General features: G+C 46.4%; 1 protein-coding gene and 1 pseudogene across 3 annotated transcripts in view; one reads left to right on the plus strand and one right to left on the minus strand.

The window, feature by feature from the left end:
• Window positions 1-27696, plus strand: part of PRKCB (protein kinase C beta) — a 184681-nt gene that overhangs the window by 68594 nt on the left and 88391 nt on the right. For both annotated transcript variants that reach the window (XR_014163016.1, XM_081888979.1), the window contains exons 3-4: window positions 1091-1173; window positions 25165-25276. Coding sequence is in view for 1 of the 2 variants with exons in the window: in XM_081888979.1 (XP_081745105.1) it covers window positions 1091-1173; window positions 25165-25276 (195 nt within the window). In the remaining variant the exon portion in view is untranslated. The remainder of the gene's footprint in view (window positions 1-1090; window positions 1174-25164; window positions 25277-27696) is intronic.
• Window positions 22034-22822, minus strand: LOC309357035 (myosin light polypeptide 6 pseudogene; annotated as a pseudogene). The gene has a single exon. The product of its transcript is annotated as a myosin light polypeptide 6 pseudogene (transcript).

The raw sequence follows: 27696 nt of genomic DNA on the forward strand, positions 1-27696 counted from the left end.
GTCCCATTAGCTAAAGTGGTACCACAGGTTAAGAACAGTTTCAGGTTAAGAACGGACCTCCAGAACGAATTAAGTTCTTAACCCAAGGTACCACTGTATGGAGAAAATGGAGAGAAATGTTTTTTTCTCACTCTCCCATAATACACGAGGGTCCAGCAGTGTCATCCAATTAAGCTAAATATTGGGCGATTCAGCTTCCCACAGAGAGCCAGTGTGGTGTAGTGGTTAAATCGTCAGAGTAGGACCTGGGAAACCAGGGTTCAAATTAGGAAGAACTTCCTGACAGTAAGAGCTGTTCGACAGTGGAATTTGCTGCCAAGGAGTGTGGTGGAGTCTCCTTCTTTGGAGGTCTTTAAGCAGAGGCTTGACAACCATATGTCAGGAGTGCTCTGATGGTGTTTCCTGCTTGGCAGGGGGTTGGACTAAATGGCCCTTGTGGTCTCTTCCAACTCTATGATTCTATGAAATCCCCACTCAGCTATGAAGCTCACTGGGCAATCTTGGGCCAGTCACGGTTTCTCCTCCTAACCCTACCTCACAGGGTTGTTGTGGGGAATTAAATGAGGAGGGAGGAGAACCACTTTGAAGGAAAGATGGGATTTATATGCAATCAATCAATCAATCAATGACCCAGGACAGACAAAATGCAATACTTCTTCCACCCTTGCTGATTCTAGGCTGATACACATGTAAAAGGCTTCTTGGTCTTAGGCTCAAATGAATCACCTAATGATATTACCCATCATAGGCCTTGATGCCATAAACCAGTAAAAGAGTTCTGGTTTCCACTTGATTTTCTTTAGCAGCTTGCTTGTGAATGACCAGCCTTTCAGTGCCTCGCTCAGAAAGCAAAACAAGAGATGAATAATCCCATTAAGCAACCCTTAATTGAGAATTAATTTCCTTGCTTGAAGAAGAATAGGAAACAAATCTGTCATGCCTTGCAAAGCCATGTTAAGTGCAAAATAAATATCTGGCCTGCTGGGGGATTGTAAGACCTGACCGCGCAGGGGTCCCTCAAATCTTACCCCTCCACCACCACTTAGTTAGCTCTCCATTAAATTCTCCTTTCTTTGCTCTCTCCTTGCAGTCTGCTGCTTCGTCGTCCACAAGAGGTGCCATGAATTTGTTACCTTCACTTGCCCTGGTGCAGACAAGGGGCCTGCCTCAGATGTAAGTAAACACCTCAACTAACCTCCGTCTTGTGGGGGGAGGTAGGTGTGATGTTCTAAAAACAGTGAGGGCAGGTTGGAAGAGCGCCCTGGCAAACTGTCCTTCTGCACTTCCTCCCCACGTCCCAGGCCCTTTGCCCTCTGTTAATGGGAAACGAAGTGCATCCAAAAATGATCAAAGGAGAGACAACATGTTGGTGGGATTCTCACTCCAGGTTTCGGGGGTTTTCTTTTGCTTAGCTTACTTCTGAGGTGGCTGCCGGGTGCTTGTGAGCCTCACTTCTTTCATTTTGCAGATTGTCTCTGATGGGCTGCATTTTACAGCTTTTCTTACATTGTTTGTTTTTGTTATTTTGCTTTTGAGATCTAGTGTGGCATAATGGTTAGAGTGTCCAGCTAGGAGCTGGGAGGTAGCACTTGGCTATGAAGCTCCCTGGGTGACCTTGGGCCAGTCGCTGCCTCTCAGCCTAACCTACCTCAAAGGGCTGTTGTGGGGATTAAATGGGGAGCTGGAAAAGGGTGGGATATAAATGTACCTCCTACCTACCTACCTACCTTTTATTTACTTACTTATTTCATTTGTGCCCTGCTGTTACAGCCTTGCCTGGAGATGCCATTGGGGATGTTCTTTCAATGAGGGGTGGGGAGGAACAGGAGCAGCTTGTGATCTCCCCCCACCAACCCCATTTAAATGCTCGCGCTCTCTCTGCTAAATCTTACTTTTGTTGGCCTGTCCAGGGAGCTTGAGCTGGGCTGTTCCACCTTGTTTTTTCTATGGCTCAATCTGCAGTTCTCTGCACCTGCAAGGACAGGAGCCTCCTCCTTGCCCATCGACTTTGGGCAATTTGCCTTGGGACTGTCTGGCAATTTGCCTTCACCATGGAAACGGGCTAATTTCTAGCACTGCCGGGTGATTGATCTTGAGACGCTACTGAACCTCCTTGCTCCCACAGCAGCTATTATTAGCCTTTTTGTGATGAGGAGACCAAAATATACCCTCTGGTCTGTGGCCTTACTGTCAGATTTGGGATCTTTCTTTCTTTCTTTCTTTCTTTCTTTCTTTCTTTCTTTCTTTCTTTCTTTCCATCTCTCTCTCTTTTTCTTAAATTTCAAAAAATCTCTCACTTTAGGGAAGCTTTCTGTAGCCTTTTAACCTCCAGATGTTTTGGATTACAACTCTCAACAGCACAGCTGTATGCCACTGGGGTTGATGGGAGTTGTAGTCCAAAATATTTGGAGGGCACCATATTGGGGGAGGCTGCTGCAGATTGTAAGCCTACAGGCATGGCCTGCATTGCTGTGCTGAATTTTTGTGCAGCAATTTTAGGAATAATAACAATGACAATACCAGTTTAATAACAAATACCAATGTGGCATTTGCCCAATAACTTTTTAGTGGATCAGGCCCCATGCATTCACTGATTCCTTTACTAAATCTTCTCCAGCTTATAACAGTGCATTTTCCCACCTTTGGTTGAAAACAATTAAGTTAGGAATGAATCAAGTATAATTATCATGATGATGATGATGATGATGATGAAGAAGAAGAAGATGTATATGCATCTGACTGGGTTGCCCCAACCACACTGGATGGCTCCCAACAAAAAAAAACCCATTCTACCATTGAACAGCTCCTACCATCAGAAACTTCCTCCTAATGTTTAGTCAGAATGTCCTTCCTTGTATTTGAATCCACTGATTTGGGTCCTTCCCTCTCAAACATTAGGAAAAAAGCTTGCTCCATCTTTGCCAAAGCGCTTTCTCTTTTGAGGAGGCAATCAGCAGTCCACAAAGTCTTCACCTGTACTCATTTGTTAGACTTTTTAAAGTGCTGCAAGACTTTGCCCCAGCTCACTCTCGAGAGTGCCTTTGCCTTCTGCGAGGAGTGAACAGCTGGAAGGCTTAAGAAGACATCTCCTCCTTATGCTACAATCATAAGACCACTTAATCTGCTGGAAGAAGTTCCATTAGCTGTGTTAGTGCTCTCAAGCAGTTCCTTTCCGTTTTGATGGGGCTTGGGGAAGCACATTTGCCTGGGCAGTAGGAGCACTTCAGCCTGGATGGGCTCCCAGTGGAACGTGCTCAATGGGATGACAGCAAACCAGCAATGCAGAAGCCTGATTTCAGGGCTGGGAGTTCCCCAGTTGGGAGCAGCAGTTGGTGGTGACATCAGACTGCATTTCCAAACCCACTACAGCTCCTTGGTTTGCAAGTAAAGAAAGGTCAGTTAGCCTGGTTTAAGCTGAACACTGGCCATGCAAAAAACCTCAACACACTTACCTGTGCACCAACATTCAGCCTTTACATTCTGTAGGCCCATGGTCTAGATCAGCCTTTGCCAACCTGGTGCCCTCAATATATTTTAGGCTGCAGCTGCCAGCAGCCCCAGGCAGCCCAGCTCTACTGCAATTGAAAACCTCTGGAGGCTTGCGACTGGTTGTGGAAGGCTGTTGAACCAGCACATGCCTGTGTGCACACCAGCAATCTGGTTTTAAATGCACCAAGAGTTGCAGAGGGGTCTGCTTATTGTTGTTGCTGTTTAACCACACTAAGGACTCACCCAGACTCCCTTTTGCACTGTGCATTCCAGGCACAGGTCCGAGCTTTCCAGATCTATGCCCGAGCAATGGGTTTTTTGTTTTTTTTCTCCTGCTGTTTACTGCTGAATCAGAACAAACAGCAATTGGGTTTCCCATTGATTGCTGTTTGTACCAATTCAGCAATAAATAGCAAGGCTTCCTAGGGGGGAAAAGAAGCTTGGACATGATCTACAAACTGTGCCTGGAAAGCACAGCACAAAAGTAAGCCAGGATGAGACCTACGTGTCACATTTCAACCAGGATTTGCAACAATCAGGATCACAAGGACCTCAAACTTAAAGTTCAGCCGAGGTTCTTCATAGAAATCATTGAACTGTAGAGTTTGAAGGGGCCCCAAGGGGCATCCAGTCCAATCCTTTGCAAGGATGGAATCACAACTAAATAATCTCTGCCAGATGGCCATCAAACCTCTGTTTAAAAACCTCCAACTTTCATTGACACTCCAGCTGTTTCTTTGCCAGCACAGAGTAGGATGTGCTTGATTCAGGACTGGAGAAAATGGGGTTCAGCCAAATTTTAGAATCTGTAGTCCCACAGTTGTTGTTGGCATTTGTCTGTCTCAAGAGACAATGGAGTTTGCCTCCAGGGGTGAAGTCAAACTGCTGTGGGCCACTTGTGACTATGACGGAAAACCCTGCCATCCTGAGAAACAATGCAATTTTGAGAACTGCATTTCACAGTCTTGGAAGGCGGATGGGGTGGGGGGAGCCATGAATGCAATTGATGAAAACACATGGCGTACAACCTGAAGCTGCTTTGACAGCCTTAGCTGGTTTGGAACCTCAGTAAATGAAAACTCAGGCAAGACAACATCTCCAACGTCTCTGCTTTTAATATATGTTTAGGAAGTTCTGATGTAAATCAACCTTCACAATACGGCACCATCCTGATCTTTCAGACTACAGCTCCCAACATCTCTTCTACCTGGGGGGCTGATGGGAGCTGTCATCCAAAACATCTGATTGGCACCAGCTTGTTGAGGTCTGCTCTGGATGCGTTCAAAGCTCTCTCAGCTCTTTTTCCTCTTCATTTGCGTTGGGTGGGAGTGAGGGTCTTTGGAGATCAGAAGAGGAGCTCTCTGTATTTGGGCTGCTCAGTAGATGGTTTCCTTTTGCAGGGTAGAGGGATCAGTTTGCGCCTTCTTTGCTTTCAGAGCTGGTATCAATCTGAAAATTAAGCTCCCTTTTTTTCTAAGAGCATTAAGAGGAAAAAAAGGAAAGAATGGAGCCTTTTCCAATTATCTAAAAAAAAATAAAGCCCTCATTCCTCAGCCTTGTGCTCTCTTTTGATCTGTCTGCTCCACTTCATGTCAACGCCCTTGAAGAAAATAGGCCCTCTTATCTGTGCGAGGTCTATTCAGCGTAAGGCTCCTTTGTCGAGCAGATAAAGCATAATTATGCCAACTTGGCAATGTCTCTTTAAATAAAAATTAGTCGCATCAAAGGGCAGGGAGCGAAGTTGAGAGCTTCAAGGAAGGCATCCAGAAAAGCCTCAGGGCTGCTTCTTGTCTTTGGCTGAGGAACAACTGGTGTTGCCAGGTCACCTTGCCTGACGTGTGCAGGGCTTGGGTGGCACATCAGGGCACAGTGATGTTTGCAGAAGGTCTCACAGGTCCCCCAGAGTTGTGAACCAGAGGGGGATTCCAAAGTGTTTGGCTCTCCCTGCTCTTCCTTTCCTGAAGCAGCAAAAGCATTTGCAAGCATGCAAAGAAAAGGACAAGCGATGCTTTGCCTGCTGGGTTGCTGTTAACAGTGCAGAGAAAAGTCTGCAGCCTTCAACAGCGTTGGCAGCTCTTGGCTTCGTACCTGGATCCTCAGTAGGGCCGGGCAATATCAGGTTAACAACATTGCGATATATCGCCAGCTAAACATTGTGATATACGGATATATCACAATGTCTGAAATAAGGGGGAAGCTATGTAGAGGCATGGGATGGCTTCACAGTTTCCCCTACATTGTGATTTTGGCATAGCACACACAGATATCACGATTCACAATATATTGCCAGGCCAAAAATTTGGGCACCAATATCATTATATGGGCTTGAAACTGGTTTTCGACAATATATCGCCCAGCCCTACTCATCATGATTCGCGATATATTGCCAGGCCAAAATTTATGACACCGATATCGTGATATGGCCTTCAAACTGGTTTGGGACAATATATCACCCAGCCCTAATCCTCAGGTGTTTCAGAGCTGGACCCTTGCCTTGTGAGGTGTGTGCATGCTCAGGCCTTGGGATCTCTGAGCTGGAGAGCCTGCCCTTCAGGCTGAAGGTTAGCTAGGAGTTCCCTTCACTAGCTTTGTCTGCTTTGCCAATGGCGGCCATCTACTACTGAGCCATGTTCAAAGTTCTTGTATTAATTTACAAAGCCCTGAACAACTTAGGTCAAGGGTGCCTCAGGGATCACACGAACCCTTATAATATCCCAACTCAGTCACTAAGAGCAGCTGCAGGAGCATCACTGGTCATTCCCTGAGCAGGTGAGGCTCATTTGACAACAAGAAACCAAGCCTTCCACAATGATTACCTTTTACCTTTTTAATGGTTTTATTGCATGGTTTTAGTGCTGTAAACTGCTTTGTGTTTTTTTTTAAAATGATATAATGGTATGCAAATTTTTAAAAATAAATATAAATAAATAATTTCCCACAACCCCAGCTTAGTCGTGAGAGCCAGAGGTAGTTTGGGGCACTGCAAAAAGCCTTTCAAGTGTGGCTTGAGCAATGCAATGCAGCCAGGAGGGGTTGCTGTCAGACACCTGAGTGGCTTCCAACTGGGAGCACAGTCAAGGCCCAAATCTGTGCATCTGTGTTGAGGTTAGGATGCAGCTGTCTCAGAAAGTGTTGCTGGCACAAAGAGGATTCCTGGCTGACGTTGCTTTTGGTTCCTGCTGAAGAGTCTGGGGGCTAGGTCTAGGACAGCTTTCCCCCACCTGGTGTCCTCCACAGATGTTTTGGACTGCAGTTCCCATCACCCTCAGCCAGCATGGCCATATGCATCCTGGGAGTGGTAGTCCTAACCATGTTCATGCTGCCTGAGGCTGATGGGAGTTGTAGTCCAAAATGGCTGTGTGGGTTGGGACTGATAGGAATTGTAGTCCAAAACAGAGGCACCATCTTGCAAGGGCGATTTGTGGAGGGTGGGAGGAGCACTGTGCGTGTGATGTCAGGATGTGGGAGGAGCCAAACATGGCAGCCACGCAGCTTAATGGCCGGCGGCCCCTCCGTGGCCTCCTCCTGGCGCTGTCACTGGCCGGATGCTGCTTTGACTCTCCTTCCCCTCTGTGGCAGAAGAAGGGGAGAAGAAGCCAGCCATTGGAGGCACACTGTGCTCAGCTCCGCACTTTGGCTTCATGCCAATGGGTATGTGTGCCCAGATGCTACTCCCAAAATATAGAGGGGGCCAAAAGTGCTTGAGCCCTAGGAGCCAGCACCCAAAACATCTGGTCCAAAACATCTGGAGGGCACAAAGTTGTGGAAGTCTGCTATGGGAACTTTCAGCCCCTTGCCACCAAGTCATGCGCCATTCATTTGGTACAAAAGGTGTCAATATGAGCTTGTCATAAATGCACAAACCACACTGAGGCCCAAGAGCAGTGCAGATGTTTAGCGCTGTGGGCAGCTGTGGATTTGCTGGCTGGTCTGAATTCCATGCCAGAAGAATGAGAGTGGGCAGCTTAAGCTGCTGCTTATACCCCATGTCCTTAAGCAGCCTCTGACATCTGGTTTGCTCGGCTACTTACTCCTCAAGACGCTTTGGCCTTGGGTTTGCTAGAACAGCAAGAACCTCGGGGGTGGGGGATCATAAGCTGTTGTGGTGAGCAAGTGGCCTGGTTTTAATGCAGCAATGGGCAGATCAGGAAAACGAATCTGTTTAGCATTCCCCTTTGAAGCTTCTCATTTCAACCAGCTGGTATTGACACTGCCTCGACAGTAGAGGGAGATCAAAGACATCATGGCCAGTTCAGAGCTCTTGCCCTCTGCCAAACGGATGGGTTGAAGTTGCACACCTCCATTCTCTTCTGTACCTGAAAGAGGCTCTTAGCTCTCCCAGGCTAGCTGACTCAGCTCTGGCCAGTCTCAAATTACATCATCCCAGTCATGGAGGGGGGGAGAAATCCTATCCACTTTGCATGTAAAGGTTAAGCCTACTTAATTCACACCTTCTGAAATGATAAGTGAACTGGGACTGCAGCAGCCACCCTTCAAAATTCACACTTCTCCAATTTTTACAGTGCAGTTCTCCGACCAAGTAATGTGTACAAGTTTGCACGTATAGGGGTAACATGTTCATATTGTTTATATTAGTGAAAATAACGTGCAAAGAGCCTTACATTAGAGGAAATAGATTTGTAAAACTGTGTATATTAGGTAAAGTTGCATCCACAAATATACCGTACTTTTCTGGGTATAAGACTATGTTGTTTTTTTAAAAAAAAATCATGCTAAAAAGTGTAGGGCATCTTATACATGGGTAGTGCATAGGTGGATGTTTGATTGGTTGCTGTCAAGACTGTCAGCAGCTGTTGTGCGTGTTATTGGTTGCTGCAACAATGTGGGGTGTTTGTTGGCTGATGCTCCGGCAGTTGGGTGAGCGATTGGCAGCTTCTGCAGGTGATGGGACAGACGGGAGGTGGATTTACCGACGCATGCGGGTGAGCAATTTTCGGCAATCTCCCCTAAAAAAAGCTCAACAGCTCTGTGCCATCGACCCCCATTTTCTTAATTTTGAGTCTCCAAAAAATAGGGGGCGTCTTATACATGGGGGGGCGTCTTATAGGCAGAAAAGTATGGTATATATCACGCAAACTGATAGGGAAGTGTGAAGAACTGAAGTTTGAAAAAATGAGAAACTAGCTGTGATTCCTGCATTGCAAGGGGTTGGACTAGGTCACCCTTTGGTCCCTTCCAACAATATAATGCTATGATTCTAGAAACCAAAGCCGATGGAGTCACTTAGCCTTCATTCTAACCAGAGCTCCAGAGTCTGACATGCACAGAAAGAAATGGCAAGCAGGCAAACTCCTTTTGAAAAACAGAGCGATAACCTGCACAGCCCTCATCCTAGGGCAGCAAATTGTTTTACGTTGAAAACGTGTGGTGCAATATTGGGGGCATGTTTTTATTTTCTTGAAGAAACCTTGAGGCTAAATTACTAAATTCCTCACCTGGACCTGTTGCCTTGTGGACGCTCTGCAAGCCTGTAGCTCTTTGGAAGCTTAGTGGCTTAGACAGGCTGTCACTTCCATTATGCCACCTGGCAGGGCTCAGACCTTTTGAGAAACGCTTTCCCTAATTCGGCACATCAAAGTCACTCCATCAACGTCCTTTTGAGCGAGAAGAGAGGAGGAAAGAACAGCCCTGGAGTCTGCCCTGCCCAGCAGCTAAAGGCTGGCTTCGGACGGGGAGGAGGAGGAACCCAGGTGACACTTCAGTGCCAGGGGAAGCCCTGGGATCCCCACAGGTCAGACTAGTGGCCATGAAACCTGACCAGGAAAATATCTGTGTGTGTGTGTGTGTGTGTGTGTGTGAGAGAGAGAGAGAGAGAGAGAGAGAGAGAGAGAGAGTTAGAAACTCAGCTATATAAGCTGGGTGCCAAATGGCTCCTTAAAGTAAGGTTACAGTCGCCAAAACAGAATGCCCAGTTGCCATTTGGGGGCCAGACGGCTTGAAAGTTGAATCTTTGTGATATCTTAAGGATGTAAAATGAGTTTTTGAAATTGTAATACAGAAAATTTAATAAAAATTATAAAAAAGAGAGAGTCATACTTTTCAACACGTCTTTTTGGTTCCTAAATTTCATTCTGATTGTGCAGATAAAATACAATGCATTCAATCTTCTCGGTAGGGAGGTTACGTTAAGTAATAGGTTTGAACACTGAATGTGGGGGCTTCCTGTTTCCGGTACTCCAGGAATGGAGTCTCCACCAACCCTGCAGGAGAGAGAGACAGACAGAGATAATCAGATAATGATGGGGGAATTTCATCATCTGCACTCCTCTTCAGTTGGAAGAGGAACCAGGCTATCATTTGCAGTTGGCCTGGTGGTCTGGCACTTGTTTCCCCATGGAATGCGAGGGGAGGCTAAAGCACTGGGTACATGGAGCACTCCGACTGCCACGTTCCTGGAAGCACAGCTTATCCTGTTAATTGAACTTTAATTGGAGTAAACTACAGGTGTGTGCCAGAGACGATGTGTGCCAGGGACGCGGGTGGTGCTGTGGGTTAAACCACAGAGCCTAGGACTTGCCGATCAGAAGGTCGGTGGTTCGAATCCCCGCAATGGGGCTAGCTCCCATTGCTCGGTCCCTGCTCCTGCCAACCTAGCAGTTCAACAGCACGTCAAAGTGCAAGTAGATAAATAGGTACCGCTCCGGCGGGAAGTTAAATGGCTTTCCCGTGCTCTGCTCTGGTTTGCCAGAAGCGACTTAGTCATGCTGGCCACATGACCTGGAAGCTGTACGCCAGCTCCCTCAGCCAATAAAGCGAGATGAGCGCCGCAACCCCAGAGAAACTGCAAAAACAACCCAGCTACAAGGATGTGAAAGGTTTGGATTGAGAGTGGATTTCATTTGATAGAAGAGACGAAAGGGGGAGGGGAGCCCACAGTTTGCTTACTTAAGATTTTTTTCTACATTTATGATAAGGCAACCCCCCCCCACCCAGGAATGCAAGTTTTATTTTAAGAATATCTGCACAAGTGAGGATGGAGGAAATTGGATATAATATGGAATTTAACAAAACTAGTGGAACTGCATGTATAAGAGAAAGGAACTAAGAGGGAAAGGGGTAAGAAATGCCATGCTTTGAAAATATACTGCAAAATCCTTCCTGACCTCCATTATCCACATAGGAATGTGTTTGAGATAAGGATAAATGGCCATAAATCAGTGGCAGGGAGGGAAGGAGTCTTACCAGCTACAAGAATAAAAGTTTTTGGATTAACTATCTGCAGTCTGGATTCAGACCCTTCTTCCTAGGCTGGAAAAATGGTGAAGACGACTTGTTTGCTGGAAGACAAATCACTGGACGAAGTGATGCAGTGACTTTCGAAACTGTGAGATAACAGTTTCTCCTGAGACATGATGGGAACCATCAATGGTTGCAGGAATAAAGGATGCAACACTATATATGGACGGGAAAACATCATGGGAAAAATTGTCACAGGCAGGAAAGAATAAGGATTACAGCTAAAGTTTCTCACTGGAAACTTTATAAATTCTCTATAAATTCTCAACATGAATTGAAATCACAAGATTGTTGCTGTTATATAAGGGATTATTATATCTGAATGGAATGGAATGGAAATTATTAACATTTCGGAATGCAGAAAAAAATGTAGGAGAATGAACTCTAGCATGTGAGGGGGCCAGTTTAGTTAAATTGTATAATTTGACATTTGAATAATTGGCATTAATAATTGTATTAATTGGATACAATTGGAGTTGTTATAATGAAGCTGTTATTAAAATGATATTGGAAAATCAATATATTTTTAAAAAAACCCACACTGAATGTGTGAGCTTATATCTAAAGTCAATGGAAAGAACAAACACTATTAGATGTACTGCTGGATGTTCAATGGTTATTGTTGTTACTGTAATTGTTTAAAAACCAATGAAAAATTGTTTTTAAAAAAATGGATAGAATTCTACAGGATGTGTTGCTAGTGTGTGAAAACAGTCAAGTTCCAAGGATACCCAGGCATGCACCTCCAAATGGTGGAGAGGTATCTTCACTTGGTTGCAAGTGGCCAATAACCAGGAGCAAAATGTGCCTGGTGAATTTTGAACATGTTTGTGTGTGTGTGTGTGTGTGTGTGTGTGTGTGTGTGTGTGTGTGTACAATGGTTGCTGTGACATTGTTCTGGGGAAAGCTTTAATTCACTGAAGCCTGTGTTAGGCAGAGGGTGCGAGGCTGAGCTTCAAAGCACATTCAGCACTTGAACTGCAGAGTGAGAACATCAGAAAAGCCTGCTAGATCAGGACAATGTCCCATCTAGTCTGGCATCCTGTTCTCACAGCGGCCAACCAGATACCCCAAAGGGAAACTGGCAAGCAGGACCCAAGCACAAGCATCACTGCCCCCAGCAATGGAGGCAGAGCTGAGCCTCATGGCTAGTAGCCATCTATAGCCTTTTTGTCCATGAAAAAGGATGGCAGAACAGAGACCAGGGCCTGTGTGGGACCCTGCTGGGACACACACGCACACACATTTCTGCATTTAGCAGTAACCACTCATCTCCAGACCTTGGAGCCCGCCCACCTCGTGTCCTGTTCCTGATGCCCGTCATTTTGCCATCTCCCTCCGAGCCCAACTAGTGCAACCACCCAGAGTGGAGAGCACAAGGCAAGCAAAAGATGCTGCTCTTTCCACGCTCTAAGCAGGTGAGTAGATGGTGAAAGCAAGGAGGAGGAGCAAGGTCAGGAGGTTGCAGGGGTCGGAGATACCCAGCAAAGCCAGTGGTCCTGCAAACCATTTCCCCCTACCCTCACCTCCAGATCATGAGAGATATTAGGAACTTGGTTCTTTCCCTGCTCCCCGTTCCACACACCAAAGAGAAGCATCTCTCAGAAGTCCCACTTCAGTGCTCCCCAACCTGCTCTCTGTGGATTACCTGGTTAAAAACAAAAATGGGAGAGGCAGCCAAACCAGGAGGGATGGACCTGATTGTCTTGATAGGGGAGTTGGGGTCTGTATTCATGCACATTTCAGCAGAGGCTTGACAACCATATGTCAGGAGTGCTCTGATGGTGTTTCCTGCTTGGCAGGGGGTTGGACTTCATGGCCCTTGTGGTCTCTTCCAACTCTATGATTCTATGATTCTATGAACTGGAGCAGGGCCTCTTGAAAAGGATCTCTCTTTTTTTTATAAATATTTATTGGAGTTTTTAATAAAAGAAATACAAAAATAATAAACAGCGTTACTTTGTTTTTACAAAATTTCATAACATCTTTAGACTTCCTCACATCCCCGGCTCCCACTTACATCATTAATAAGTTTTTGTCAAGCAAATTATCATCTTATTTTATAACCACTTATTTAAATACAATAAAATAATTCTCCTACAAATTTTGTTTCTCTTAATCTCTCTTATCATTAAATTCTAATCCAATTTAGTGATGGCCAATTATTTATAACCAAGCATCCTTCTTAGTATTCCACTAAATCGCAATGTTTCTGTAGATAAATCTTAAATTTCTTCCAATCTTCTTCGATCCTTTCTTCTCCCAGGTCTCGGATTCTGCCAGTCATCTCCGCCAGTTGCATATAGTCCATCAGTTGCATCTGCCATTCTTCCAGTGTGGGTAGATCTTGAGTTTTCCAGTTCTTAGCGAGTAATATCCTTGCTGCTGTTGTCGCATACATGAAAAATGTTCTATCCTTCTTTAACACCTTCTGGTCGACAATGCCCAGAAGAAAGGCCTCTGGTTTCCTTTACCTTTACATACCTTACCTTTACCTTTACATACCTTCACTTGAAAAGGATCTCAAGGTCTGTAGTGATTTGATTGGGGAAAGGTGATTTTACGGGTTCCTTAGTCCCCTGCCCCTGAGGAGCTCAAGAAGGGCATCTGAAAAAGTACTGGAGTGACATGATCGAAATGCCCAGTCCCAGTTAGCCATTTTGCACACCTGTTTCGGACAAACGAAAGCTTCTGGGTCATTTTCATGAGACTGCCTCATGAAGAACGCATTGCAGTCATCTAAACAGAATGGATGAATCTGCCAATTTTGTCTGCCCTCACTTTCTCATTTTTCCAATCTTCAGTTCACAATTCACAATTGTTTCTGCATCAGTTTGCAAACTTTTTAAAAAACTGAAATGCATGAAAATCTCAATGTATTTATGTATGCATGTATCTTAATAGGCACATCTTTGCAAGTGATTTCATTATAATGCATTCTTGTGTGTTATTTTCGTTAATATATATTTTACTAGTTTAATTTGGGCACCCTTTCCCCTATTATACATGCTTTTTGATGCACTTTTTTTTTGTTGGAAAACTGCATTGCAAAAGTCAAGAGAAGTGGGTTAAAAAAAAAAAAAGGTTGTGGTTTTGGCCATGGATTGGTTGGGGAAATGGGAGCTGCTATTCAAAATGTAAATGGAATAACCTGCTCCCCATCTCTCACCTCTTGAAATAACAATTGTGCAGTCTCTAAAAATGATAGGGTTACTGAAATCAGAACAATCTGCAAATCTAATTTATGTGGCAAAGGCTTTGGTTGGGGAGAGGAGTCTTTTTTGGTTGCGGAGAGAATTGATGTCAGGCTTTTTGAAATACTCCTCTGCTCAGCTGCAATATTTTCTGTGGCTTCCACTGCTGACAGTTTCTCTCTTGGGCTAAATATGTTGTCAACTTCATTTTCTGTTTTTGTTGCAGGATGGATTATTATGGGAAGCGGGTTGCTCCGAAATGGGCATGTGGGCAGTTTGTTGTTTCCAAAGGGGATATAATATTTTGTTTTACTGCTTTCCGTGCGACGGGGACATGCTGTAATGTGAATGTTACCAGCACGTCTCGTTTTTAATCCCATTAAGAATTGCTCTGCATTAATTGGCTTCCTGCTTTGATATTCAACAATGCAGCCGCAATGGCTACTAGTAGGCCTCAAACAGATGGTGCAACTCTGTTTTCCGTAGGCACACAACATGTGCTCCAGAATGCAGAGCTGGTGGGTGCATGCTTCTGGGTGCCTTCTAGACCAGAGGGAGCCTGTTTCGTGGCTGCTGGTTCCAAGAAGCAGCTTTGATTAATTTTGTGGCCAAACCTACGCTGCCCATTTTAGAGCAGTGGCCCTATAAAGCTGGTCACCAGCTGTGAGCTTCCCTTGCCAACACAGCTTGCCAAGGCCAGCTATGAAAGCCTGAATAGGAGGCACATACTTTCTGAAGCCAGCAGGAGCTTAGAGGCCACGGAGCCTGTCCGTTGTTCCAGGCATTGCTTCTGAGCACTCTGAAATTTTAAGGGAGCACTTTTCATGCCAGGTGTCTGACCCCTAACATGGGCTTTGGTTATTTCAGGAGTGAGGATAAGCCTGGCATTGTTTTTCATTGTTTGCACAAATTCTAAATCATTTTCTGCTGTTGGCACAGCCCAGTCCCCTGACCAGTGACATACCTTCCAACATTTCGGCAGTGGAAATAGGGACGTCCTATTCCATCATTGGGATGCGGGTGGTGCGTGGGTCAAACCACAGAGCCTAGGACTTGCCGATCAGAAGGTGGGCGGCTCGAATCCCCGTGAAGGGGTGAGCTCCCATTGCTCAGTCCCTGTTCCTACCAACCTAGCAGTTCGAAAGCATGTCAAAGTGCAAGTAGATAAATAGGTACCACTCTGGTGGGACGGTAAACGGCGTTTCCATGCGCTGCTCTTGTTCGCCAGAAGCAGTTTGGTCATGCTGGCCACATCACCCAGAAGCTGTACGCCAGCTCCCCTGGCCAATAAAGCAAGATGAGTGCCGCAACGCCAGAGTCGGTCACGACTGGACCTAATGGTCAGGGGTCCCTTTACCTTTTTTTATTCCATCATCGCCATCATCATTTCTACCTCACCCATGTGCCTGGGTTGGCTCAGCTGCTCTGGGTGGCTTCCAACACATATAAAAACATAATAAAACATTAAACATTTTTAAAAATTCCCTATACAGGGCTGCCTTCGGATGTCTTCTAAAGGTTCTAGAGTTACTTATCTCCTTGGCTCGGGGGGTCGCATAACTCCATACCCTCCAACGTTTCTCCAGTGGAAACAGGGACATTCTAAGGAAAAGCAGAACATTCTGCAATCAGCTCAGGAACCAGGACGGCTTCTGTGAATCCAGGAATGTCCCTGGAAAATAGGGACACTTGGAGGGTCTGCAATAATAAGCTTCCCTATAAGAACATAGGAAGTGCTTGCTGGGTCAGGCCAATGGCCCTTCTAGTCCAGCATTCTGTTATTAGAGTGACCAACCAGTGGGAAACCCACCAGCAGGGCATGAGGACAACTGCAACTCTCTTTCTGTGGTTTGCAGAAACTGGTATTCAGAGGCATCGCTGCCTCCAGCTGTAGAGAGCAGAGCATAACCATCATGGCTAGTAACCATGGGTAGCCCTCTTCTCCGTGAATTTGCCCAATCCTCTTTTAAGAAGACTGGGTGAGAGCGTTCTATCCCCATTTCTCCCTAGCAATCCGTACAGTTGAGAGGCTGCTGTTTCGTCCCCGGTGGGGCCGAATTGTTGGGGTTTGCGGATAGCACACTCCCTGAGCACAGTTTTCTTGGCTTCTTCAGTTGTCTTGTGCTATTGATGTGTCTACTAGTGCTGAATATCTTTGAAGAGACAATTTCTTGGCTTAAGAATAAAAGTCTGAATAGTTTAGCTAGGGTGAAACGGGGATAGAACTTCATACACTGGTTCATCAGCACCTCACAGCTACCAGGAACAACGTTAAACTTACCTTTTTCTTGAATTTTCTTGAACTTACAGTGGTACCTTGGGTTAAGTACTTAATTTGTTCTAGAGGTCCGTTCTTAACCTGAAACTGTTCTTAACCTGAAGCACCACTTTAGCTAATGGGGCCTCCGGAGCACGATTTCTGTTCTCATCCTGAAGCAAAGTTCTTAATCCAAGGTATTATTTCTGGGTTAGCAGAGTCTGTAACCTGAAGCATATGTAACCCGAGGTACCACTGTATTTAAAAACAATAAACAAAAAACTGAGTCAAGAATTCATAAGAATCTAGTAAAATCTGATATTGCAAGTTCACTTTATTTTACGTAGTTTGGAAGTTTTCATGGCACTTTGCAAGTAATTGTCTCTTTTTCACATATTTGATAAATGATGCAAAATTATTCATGAACAACTGTGTGAATATTTGTCGCCATCATGCTGGACGAGTTGTACTATCTTTATCAACGGCACAGGTAGCATTTTTCTAGCAATCCTCTTTTAAAGCCATCTAGATTCATGGCCATCACTACCTTCCATTTATCCACTGAAGGTCTTGTACATGATCCCTTCCCTCACACATTTTTTTCTTTACAACAACCTGTGAGGCAGGTTCGGCAGAGAGGGTGTAACTGGCTCAGGGTGACAGATGTAGATGTATAAATGGCATTTTTGTGTGCAGCGAGACCAAACACGGGAGAAGCTTCCTGATATAGAATAGGATGTCCGTATTTTCATTGGAGAAATGTTGGAGAGTATGATAATGGCATTACGATATCGGCAGTTTTATTTTCCATACCTCTGCTAATGATCCCTAGCTGTGTCCAGTCCTTGCATGAGCAGACAAAGAACATTGGATACAGCCCTCAGGTGTGAAAACACCAGCCTCCCACCATGAGTGATATGCAGAACCCATCTGGGAAGTTGCCCCTAGAAAAATGTAACAAATAAATGATAATGCGGTGCCCGGAATGCCTTATGCAAATGAGCAGATCTGCATACATTTGCATTGTCTTGCTTCCAGCATGCACACCCCCCCTCGTCATATGCTGGGGGAAGTGGGCCCACACATCTCAGCTGCTCCCATGGGTCTTGCACACTTCCTTCTGTCTTCCTTTTTATTCCTGCCTCCCTTGTCAGTCTCCGGTTGGCACTCTGTCAGTCAAGGGACTCTCAAATAGCAAATGCGTTCCATAAATAGTCCCTTGGAAGAATGATCATATTAAAAGCACTTCCGCACACTCGCTCCCCACCCCCACCCCCGGTAGCGAAAGAAGCATGTGGAATTGAGCTTCTTAATTTGAGACAGCCATCACACATGAATTGAGTTACCTGTCTTTCTCTGTGGCAGCTCAGAATGCTGGGCAACATTTGAAAGATAGCGGAACAGCGAGGCAAAAGAAGTTTAAATAGTGATGTGTGGCGTGGAGAAAGTGGAAAGAGGAAAGTTTTTCTCCCTCTCTCATAACACCAGAACCCACGGCCATCCAATGACGCTGAATGTTGGATGATTCAGAATAGGTTTACACACACACACACACACACACACACACACACACACACACCCTTCTTCAGGCAGTGTCAAACTGGGAAACTTGCTCCCATAAGAGGCAGTGATAGCTACCAATTTATGACATTAAAGGAGGATTATACAAATTCATGGAGCATGAGGCTATCAACAGCTACTAGCCATGTTAGCTATGCTTTGCCTCTGTGCTCAGAGGCAGCGATGCTTCTGAATGCCACTTGCTGGAAACTGCAGGAGGGGAGCGGGCTCCTGTGCTCGGGTCCTACTTACTGATTTCCCACAGGCACCTGCCTGTCTCCTGTGGGAGTCAAGTGGCTGAAGCTGGTCCTGCAGGCCAGAGTTTCCCCACCCGTCTCCTGGGAGAGGACAGCTACCTTCTGACTGAGCCCAACCACCTCCATCTCTTAGACTCCTATGTGTCTTGACTGTAGGGCTTGGGGGACCTTAAAGGGGATAAAAAAAATCCTTCCAGTAGCACCTTAAAGACCAACTAAGTTAGTTCTTGGTATGAGCTTTCGTGTGCATGCACACTTCTTCAGATACACACACTTAAAGGGGATGTGAGAATCGAAGCAGCAAATGCTGCTGTACCTGCTGGGCCAATGGGGTGCCTGGAGTCATGGGCGTAGCCAGGATTTTTGTTAGGGGGGCAGGACTTTGTTGGGGGGGGCAGACGACTTTTATTAGTGGGGGGGGGGACAGAACTGACCTGATGGGACAGTTAGTTAAGTATTTCTATTGTTTTATTTGATCTAGGGGGGAGGCAGCTGCCCCCCCTGCCCGTCCCTTGGCGACCCCCATGCCTGGAGTGCACATTTGCCATTTGCTACAGCGGATCTAGAGTCAGCGGCAGAGCATATGCCCACACTGCCCAGGGCGGGCACGCTCCTGAGGGCGGCATGGAACAGAGGGTGCCCTCCCAGGCATGGGACAGCTGCTCAGGTGCTCAAAGTGGTGCGCGCGCCCTGCAGCCGGGCTCAAAGTGGTGTGTGCGCCCTGCAGCTGCTCATGGCAAACATTCGGCGCGCCGCCTGCCCGCTACTCCCAAGCCTCCCCCAAGCTGTCAAAACAAAGGGGGAAGGGGGAATGCCACCAGCAAAGCGGTGCTGCTCCGCCCCTTACCCCGACGGCTCGGGGTAGGCTTGGGAGTTGCGGGCCGGTGCTATGCCAAATGCCACCCCCCCTCAGTGAGGGCACCAGGGGTGGTCCACCCCACCACCCCCTTCCTATGCCCCTATCTAGAGTGCAGGTTTTCTCCCAGTGAGAAGCACTGCCCCTCAAACCCAAAACTGGAGGTGGAATGCCCATCTCCTCAGCTCTGCTTTTATGATGAGGTTGCTAGACTCAAGGCATAACCTGGCTTTGAAAGCAAGCTGTGGGGCTGCTCCCAAAGGAGCATCACTTCTCAGATCACATCCCAACCAGGATGTGCCAGCTTTCTTGGGAAATAGCCTGTCCATCTCCAGATCAACCTCTCCCAACCCGGTGCCCTCCAGCTGTTTTGAACCGCAACTTCCGCCAGCCCTGGGGTCGTTGGGTTGTGGCTGAGAGGAGCTACAGCCCCCCAATGCCCTGGAGAGCGCCAGGTTGAGTGGGGTGGCTGACTGAGAGGCTGCATAGATGGGAATCTCGATCTCGTGGTCGATGAACGAGGGGTGGTGTGCCATCTTAAGGAGCCTCTCCTTCCCCTCCCCTTGTCCCTTGCTGCCAAGGAGATAAATAACTCAGTGTCGCAACAGACATGAAAAGCTGTGATGGGAAGCATCAGGGCAAATCAGGCCAAATGAAAGCGAGTGCCAGCCAGCCTCAAGGGAGTTGTTGTGGAAGGGAGGGGGGTGGGAAGACCACAAGAGAGAGACAGGGGGAGCAGATTGCTTTTGAGCGAAACTGGGTTCAGAAAACAAGGGAAGAGGGAGCTCACCTGCCTGCATTCCTGTTACAGTGGTAATTCGTTCTGGAGGTCTGTTCTTAACCTGAAACTGTTCATAACCTGAAGCACCACTTTAGCTAATGGGGGCCTCCCGCTGCTGCTGCCGCTGCGCCGCCGGAGCACAATTTCTGTTCTCATCCTGAAGCAAAGTTCTTAACCCAAGGTACTATTTCTGGGTTAGCGGAGTCTGTAACCTGAAGCGTCTGTAACTTGAAGTGTCTGTAACCCGAGGCACCACTGTACTTTCCTCTACTGAGGCAGGTGGGTGAAGGTTCTCTCCCCACACCTGCCCACTCCCAATCCTACCTGGGCAGTGGGAACTGCAGGGAAGCAGGACACAGAAGCAGCATCTGCAGGCCTTTTGCTTCTTCTCTGAGGTGTCATAGAATAGTAGAAGTGGAAGGGACCCCAAGGGTCCTCTAGTCCACCCCCTGCAATGCAGGAATCTCAGCTCGAGAATCTCTGGCAGGTGGCCATTCAATCTCTGCTCCAGTGAAGGAGAGCCCACCATCTTGAAAGGGAGTCCATTCCACTGTCAAACACCTCTTGCCACCAGAAAGTTCTTCCTAAGGTTTAATCAGAATCTTCTTTATTTCTGCTATTCCTGCATTGCAGGGGGTTGGACTAGATGGTTCTTTGGGTCCCTTCCAACTCTATATTTCTATCTGATTCTAGGCTATGGAGGGCTACATCAGTGGTTCCCCCAAGTATTGACCTACGACCTTTTCATCAAACTCAGGTTCGAGTATAAGCACATCACTTGCCTTAAAAAAGAATACTATCTCCCTTAGAAGCGGAGATTTCTCTAAGTATGTTCTGACTTAATGAATGCGCTTTTTTGTATCTGAAGGTTTGCTGAAGACAGGTTAATTGTTGTTAACCCCCATTTTCTCAGGCGTCTCATTACCCAGCTGCTAGCTCAGTCGTTAAAAGGAGCATCTTCCGAGCATTTATGAATCTGAAAGAGGTTTGCTTTGGGGTGAAGCCTCTGAGTTTTCCGATGCAATTAACTTTCATCGCTGCCCGTGCCCGATACGCTGCACTTAAGCAGGTTGAATTAAGTGAAGTTCCATTAGTCCCCATCTCCCTAATGTCACTCGTTAGCGGGGAGAGAGCGCAGCGCATTACACTGATTAATGCAGGAGAAGAAAGAGGCTGAAAAGCAAGGAGGGCCCCGCAGAGTGGACTCCGTTCAACTCATGGACATCCAGTGAAGCGGAATGTTGGAAGATTTGGGAGAGATAAGTCCTCATTCACACAGTGCAGAGTTAAACTACAGAACTCACTGCCACAAGAGCAGCATTGCTTACCAACCTAGATGGCTTTAAAAGGGGATTAGAGAAGGCCATTGAGGGCTCCTGGCTATGATGGCTCTGCTCTGCCTTCACAATCAGAGGCAGTAATACTCCTGATTACCAGTTACTGGAAACTGCAGCAGGGGAGAGGGCTCCTGTGCTCGGGTCCCGCTTGCTGGCTTCCCACAGGCATTTGGGTAACCAATGTGAGAACAGGATGCTGGACTAGGATGAGTGATTGGCCTGATCTCCTTATGTCCTTCTGTTCTTAGTTTAGGACTTGACATCTTTCCGCAGGGTCTGCAAGACAGAGCTGTTCCACCTGGCCTTTGGTTTGGACTCAGTTTGACCCTTATGTTTCCCTCCCCTTATGGTTTTGATCTGTGGGCTATTATTAAAATGAGGCTGCATTTTAAATTGTATTTTTAACCTGTATTTTAAATTGTTTCCCCACCCCCTGAAGTTTTTATTGCAATTTTACTGGTGTTAGCCGCCCTGAGCCCAGCTCCAGCCAGGGAGGGTGGGGTATAAATAAAAAAATATTATTATTATTATTATTATTATTATTATTGGTGCCTTGCTTCACATCCCTCCTTCCTTCTCACTTTTCTCATGAAGTCTTTATTATTGTTGTTGAATTTGTATCCTGTCCTCCTTTCAAGGAGCCTCAGGGATGTCTGCAAGGTTTGCTAATTCCCCCTGCCTGCTCTGCATTTTATCTTCAAAACAACTTTGTGTGCTCAGTTAGGTTGAGAGATAGTGGCTCTTCCAATATGAGCTTCCTGGCTGGGCAGCCAGCCCAAATGGTCCGCTAGATGGGAATTTGAATGGACACACATGCACGCACACACACACACACACACGTGGAAGCCCATTGCCTGAGGCATCTGTCACCAACCTGTTGCTTTACAGATGTTTTGGACTACAATTCACAGCAGCATCTGACCGCTAGCCAGGGCTGATGGGATGCCATCCTGTAGAAAAATGAGTTAATGGAGCCCAGCTTCACACCAGACATTTAAAGCATTAAAATACCACTATACACAGTTGTTGTTGTTTTTTCGTAAGACATTTTTGGGAACAGTTTATTAAAGCAACCAAGAGGAAATAAGCTGAACACTTCTGGAAATAAAGTGATGCAAGACAAGCCAGCAGTTTGCTTCCCTGCCCTTCAGGAACACCCCCTTCAGACAAATGTTGTTTTCTTCATTTCCTTAGCCCTTGCCTCAAGGACTAAACCAAGAGCTGGAGAAAGAGGGAACCCAAAGTAGATTCAGACACAGATAAAAAGGCACAAACATTTTAAGGATAAACTGGAAGAGGTTCTCGGGAGGAGCTAGAGGTGATCTTCAGCCACTCAGGACCATCCGCACCAACTCTTCATAGTTAATGCAGCCATTGCTGTCTTCATGGCCGGCCACAAGCATCTCTACTTCTTCCTCGGTCATCTTCTCCCCTAGGGTGACAAGCACATGGCGTATCTCTGCTCCCATGACCGTCCCATTGCCCTCCTTGTCGAAGACCCTCAGCCCCTCCACATAATCCTCAAAGCAGCCTTGATCCTTGTTCTTGGCAATGGTCTGCATCATGGGCAGGAACTGCTCAAAGTTCAGTTTCTTTGCATTCATTTCATCGCTCTTGGGGTTCCCCAGAACTTTCACGACTTCAGCATTGGTAGGATTCTGGCCCAGGGCTCTCATGACATCGCCACACTGGCTGTACAGGATCTTCCCATCTCCAGTTCTGTCAAAGAGTCAAAGAGCTGGAAAGCCTCCTTGAACTCGGTGGTCTGGTCTTCTGAGAAGTCACACATGATTCCGGCTGCTGGCTGTTCCTCTCGCCTGGCGCTCTGACGCTTCCACCACTATACACAGTTGTGGTTTCCCCAAAGGACTCTGGGAGCTGTAGTTTGTAAAGGGTGCTTGTTAGGAGACCCCTAGTTCCCTCCCAGAGCTTCAGTGGTTTAATGATCAATCCCTCTTTGCAAGGAACTCTGGAAATTGTAGTTATGAGAGCTCTGTTATGGTCTGACACATTTGGAGAGCAATGGGGGGGACAGTACTAGCAGTGATTCCTGCATTGCCGGGGGTTGGACTAATAATAATAATAATAATAATAATAATAATAATAATAATAATAATTTGTTTATACCCCACCCATCTGGTTGGGTTTCCCCAGCCACTCTGGGCAGCTTCCAACCAAATATTAAAAACAATACAGCGTCAGATATTAAAAACTTCCCTAAACAGGGCTGCCTTCAGTTGTCTTTTAAAAGTAAAATAGTTGTTTATTGCCTTGACATCTGCTGGGAGGGCTTTCCACAGGGCAGGAGGCACTACCGAGAAGGCCCTCTGCCTGGTCCCCTGTAATGTAACCTCATTTCTGGCAGCGAGGGAACCGCCAGAAGGCCCTTGGCATTGGACCTCGGTGTCTGGGCTGGATGATGGGGGTGGAGACACTCCTTCAGGTATACAGGACCGAGGCCGTTTAGATCAGCCTTGGCATTCCTCCCAACACTATAGTTCTATGATTCTATGAAAAGGCATTTTAGAAGATCTCCTCCAGGTCTGGATTTGGGTTTTGTTGCCTGGAGCTCTTGTCTGGTGTTGTGCAACTGTGGGATGTCATATTGCCTCTTAGCCTCAGTTTCCCATTTGTAAAAAAACAAAAAGGAGCGGAGGATATATTGCAGAGGTTTGTGCATTGATTTGGCACCATTCATTCATTGGGACGGTCTTTGATGTGCTGACAAAGTCGCTAATTGGCTGTAATATTCCTCCTTGTTTGTTTGGAAGTGAATATTGGGAATGGTTCTGAATTCAGATACCCCGCTAAAGCATCTTTTGGTGGCCTTGATCATTTTGCTCTGTAATCAATTTAGCCTACCTCGCAGGGTGATTGTGAGGGAGCAGGGGAAATAAAATAGCCCCAAGCTCCTGAGAAGAAATCTGGCATCTGCAAAAATGTGCCTCACATTATGGAAGGCGGGATAAAGGTAAAGGTAAAGGGACCCCTGACCATTAGGTCCAGTTGTGACTGACTCTGGGGTTGCAGCGCTCTTGATTTTAGGAAACCTCAAAGCAGTTTACAAAAGAATAGCACAGTAAGATGATTAGTAAAACCAACAATAGACTGGAAAAGTATCAGCCATCTAAATATCTAGGCAGTCTTGTCTAAACAAAAATGTGGGCAGCGAAGGCGCCTGCCTGGTGTCAACAGGCAGGGAGTTCCAAAGTGTAGGCGCAAAACTGATTTTATGTGGCACTTTCAGCAGTGGGGGTTCCACAGATGGAAACAGTCAAGGGGGCATATTGTCAGGCTTCAGGGAATCAGATCCCTCCCACGGTGGCAGCCAAGAAGCAGAGAAACGATAAGCGTTCTCACCAAGTACTGTATTTTTTCGTGTATAAGACTATATTTTTTCCTAAATTTTTGAAGTTTGAAATAAGGGGTTGTCTTATACACGGATAGTGCATAGTACATTTTCTTAATTTTGAGTCCCCAAAATAGGGGGCGTCTTATACACAGGGGCATCTTATACACAGAAAAATATGGTGATTTATTCAATATTCACACAGAGAGACGAAGGAGTGCAGTATCCGCTAGATCAGGCACATCCAACTCCCAAGAGACTACAATCTACTCCCACTATAAAAATTCTGGAAGTGATCTACCAATGAGGGGGGTGAAGCCAAAGTTGTTGAGATTTTTTCAGGGAGGGGGTTAATTAGCGTTAATCCAAGTAACGCCACCCCCCAATCTCTCCTATTCTACACCCCTGCATTGGCTAATCTGAACTTTCTGCCTCTGAGCTTTATGTTCTACTACTTTCAATGTTCGCCTGGTCCTGGGGGAGGCAGGGAGTCCAGGAATGCTTTCCAGGACACTGAGACTGTCAGCTATCTCTTCCTGGTGGTTCGTCTTCTTCCTATTGTTCCTCTTCCAATATTTCCCAGCTTCTCCCCACTGCAGCCTCTGAACTATGCCCTTCTGCAAACCACTGTTCTAAATCTATACTGTCCTCCTGTTCTCAGGAAGGTTCAGGAGAAGGGGTGGGGCAGCCCCCACCATTCCTCCTCAGTCCAGCCCCTGACACATATATATGGAATGCTCTTGATGCATATCAGTGACTTGCATTTATAGGCAAAGCCCAGCACTTAACCAATCGTTCCTTTCTTCTGTTTTGTCTCTTTTCTCCAGGACCCACGGAGCAAACACAAGTTCAAAATCCACACGTACTCCAGCCCCACCTTCTGCGACCACTGTGGATCCTTGTTGTATGGACTCATCCACCAGGGGATGAAATGTGACAGTAAGTCCAATTGCATTGAGAGATATATGACCCAATCGCAGCATCTGGAGTCTGATTCACAATTTTCTTTGTGGATGCAGCAAGGTCCTTATGATCCCACTTTATCACTCCAGAGTATTGTGGATTAACTGTGTTGCTTGGGTGGGGAGAGTGGGGATTTAATGCACCCGGTGCTAGACTTGGCTGGTTTTATCATCCTAGTGAAGGAAACTGTTGCTTTTTTTCCAAAAGCAATTTACAAAAAAACCGAACATTTAAAAATGAGTATAAAGACAGGATAAAACAGCCTAAAATACACAAATAAATATATATATATATATACCAACCCAACCCTCCAGACCACACCACTAAAATTCAATTGGGGAAGGGTCGTAGCCTAGTGGTTAGAGCATCTGCTTTGCATGCAGAAGGTCCCAGGTTCAATCCCCAGCATCTCCAGTTAGGGCTGGTAGGGAACACAGTCTGAACTGCTGGAGAGCTGCTGCCAGTCAGTGTAGACCAGGGGTAGTCAACCTTTTTATACCTACTGCCCACTAACGCGGTTCTTGATGGTAAAATTTCCTTACCACCCACCAGTCCTCTATGGAAGAAGGATTCAGCTTGTGCCATAGAACCCCCTACTGCCCACCTAGAATCCTGAAACGCCCACTAGTGGGTGGTAGGGATCAGGTTGACAACCCCTGGTGTAGGCAGTGCTGAACTAGAAGGCCCAATGGTCTGGTTTGGTATAAGGCAGCTTCATATGTTCCTAAAATTAAGATCCCAAAGGCCAGGGTGAAAAGGCCGGTTTTGCCTGGCACCTAAAAACAGCCAGTGATGCTGCCAGGCATGCCTCCATGGTAGGGCGGAGAGCATCCCACAAATGAGGGGCCACTACTGAAAAGGCTTTTTCTCATGTGGCCACCCTCAGCACACAAAGAAGGGCCTCAAATGAAGAACACAGGGTCCATGTTGGGAGAGGCACTCTTGAGCTATTGGGGAGCCCCATAAGGTTCACTCCCCAATGATATCTCCAGGCCAGAAAGGGAGACATCCCTGTCCGAAACCTTGGAGAGTCACTGCTAGCCAGTGTGAACAATATTGAGCTAGATGGACTAAAGTCTGGCTCTGCATATGGCAGATTCTGGTGTCCTATTCAAATCAGCCCATAATTCTGAACCATGAGGACTGGAATCTTGCTTTATTTTTAAGAGTGAAGCTATAGCTCAGTGGGAGAACATCTGCTGTGCATGCAGAAGGTCCCAGATTTAATCCCCAATGGCATCTCTAGGTAGGGCTGCGAGAGCTCCCACCTGAAACACTGGAGCGACTGCTGCCAGTCAGTGTAGGCAATACTGAGTTAGATTGCTATGCCTTTTTCGGAGTCAGGACCACTGGCCCATCTAGCTTAGCATGCCAACGAGGCACCTTCTAGATGTTATGGACTACAACTCCCATCAGACCCCTTCAGCGTGCCCTGCAGACAGGGAAGGTGGCAGTCGTCTTCCGCAGCATCTGCAAGCACTGCTTTGGCTACTGGCTTCCTACATCTCCCAGCAGTGTCCCTCCAGAATTTTAAACCATTTTGAACCTGGGACCTTCTGAATGCAAAGCAGATGCTCTAACCCAGGAGTCAGCAAACTTTTTCAGCAGGGGGCCGGTCCACTGTCCCTCAGACCTTGTGGGGGGGCTGGACTATATTTTGAAAAAAAATATGAATGAATTCCTATGTCCCACAATAATAATAATAATAATAATAATAATAATAATAATAATAATAATAATAATATCTTTATTGTCATTGCCCCCTCTCGGGGACAACGAAATTACTTGGCTGCTCCATCCACCCAGGTAGGGCACTCCACACAAAATCAGAACAACTATAAAAACACTAATTAAAACAATACAGTATAATACAGCAAATAACCCAGAGATGCATTTTAAATAAAAGGACACATTCTACTCATGTAAAAACATGGTGATTCCTGGACCATCTGCAGGCCAGATTTAGAAGGCGATTGGGCCAGATCCGGCCCCCGGGTCTTAGTTTGCCTACCCATGCTCTAACCGCTAGACTATGGCCTTCCTGCCACCTCTCACTTCCTCCAGACAGTGACAGAAGCAGGAGCTGGTCTGCTTGCTTTCTCACCAGGACGCAGCTGCTACCCTCCTCCACTGCTTGATCAATAAATCTCGTATGTTGACCTTTTCCTTTCAATGCTACCACACCCTTTGATTAAGGCCACAAGTCTCCTTATTTGTGCAGAGCTGGTGTGGTCAAATCCACCGGCGGAGGCTCTGCTGTGTTTACAAGAAAAGGAAATCTGAGTGAAGCCTCAGTTGCAAGAAGTGGAACAGGCAGCCGTGAAGATGTTGCAGCCTCATGGTTGCTGGTGTTTGTTTGTATAGCACCATCCAAGGACACAGAAGAAAACACAAGC

The sequence above is a fragment of the Podarcis melisellensis genome, assembly GCF_964234715.1.
Source record: "Podarcis melisellensis genome assembly, chromosome: 14".
NCBI classification, from domain to species: domain Eukaryota; kingdom Metazoa; phylum Chordata; class Lepidosauria; order Squamata; family Lacertidae; genus Podarcis; species Podarcis melisellensis.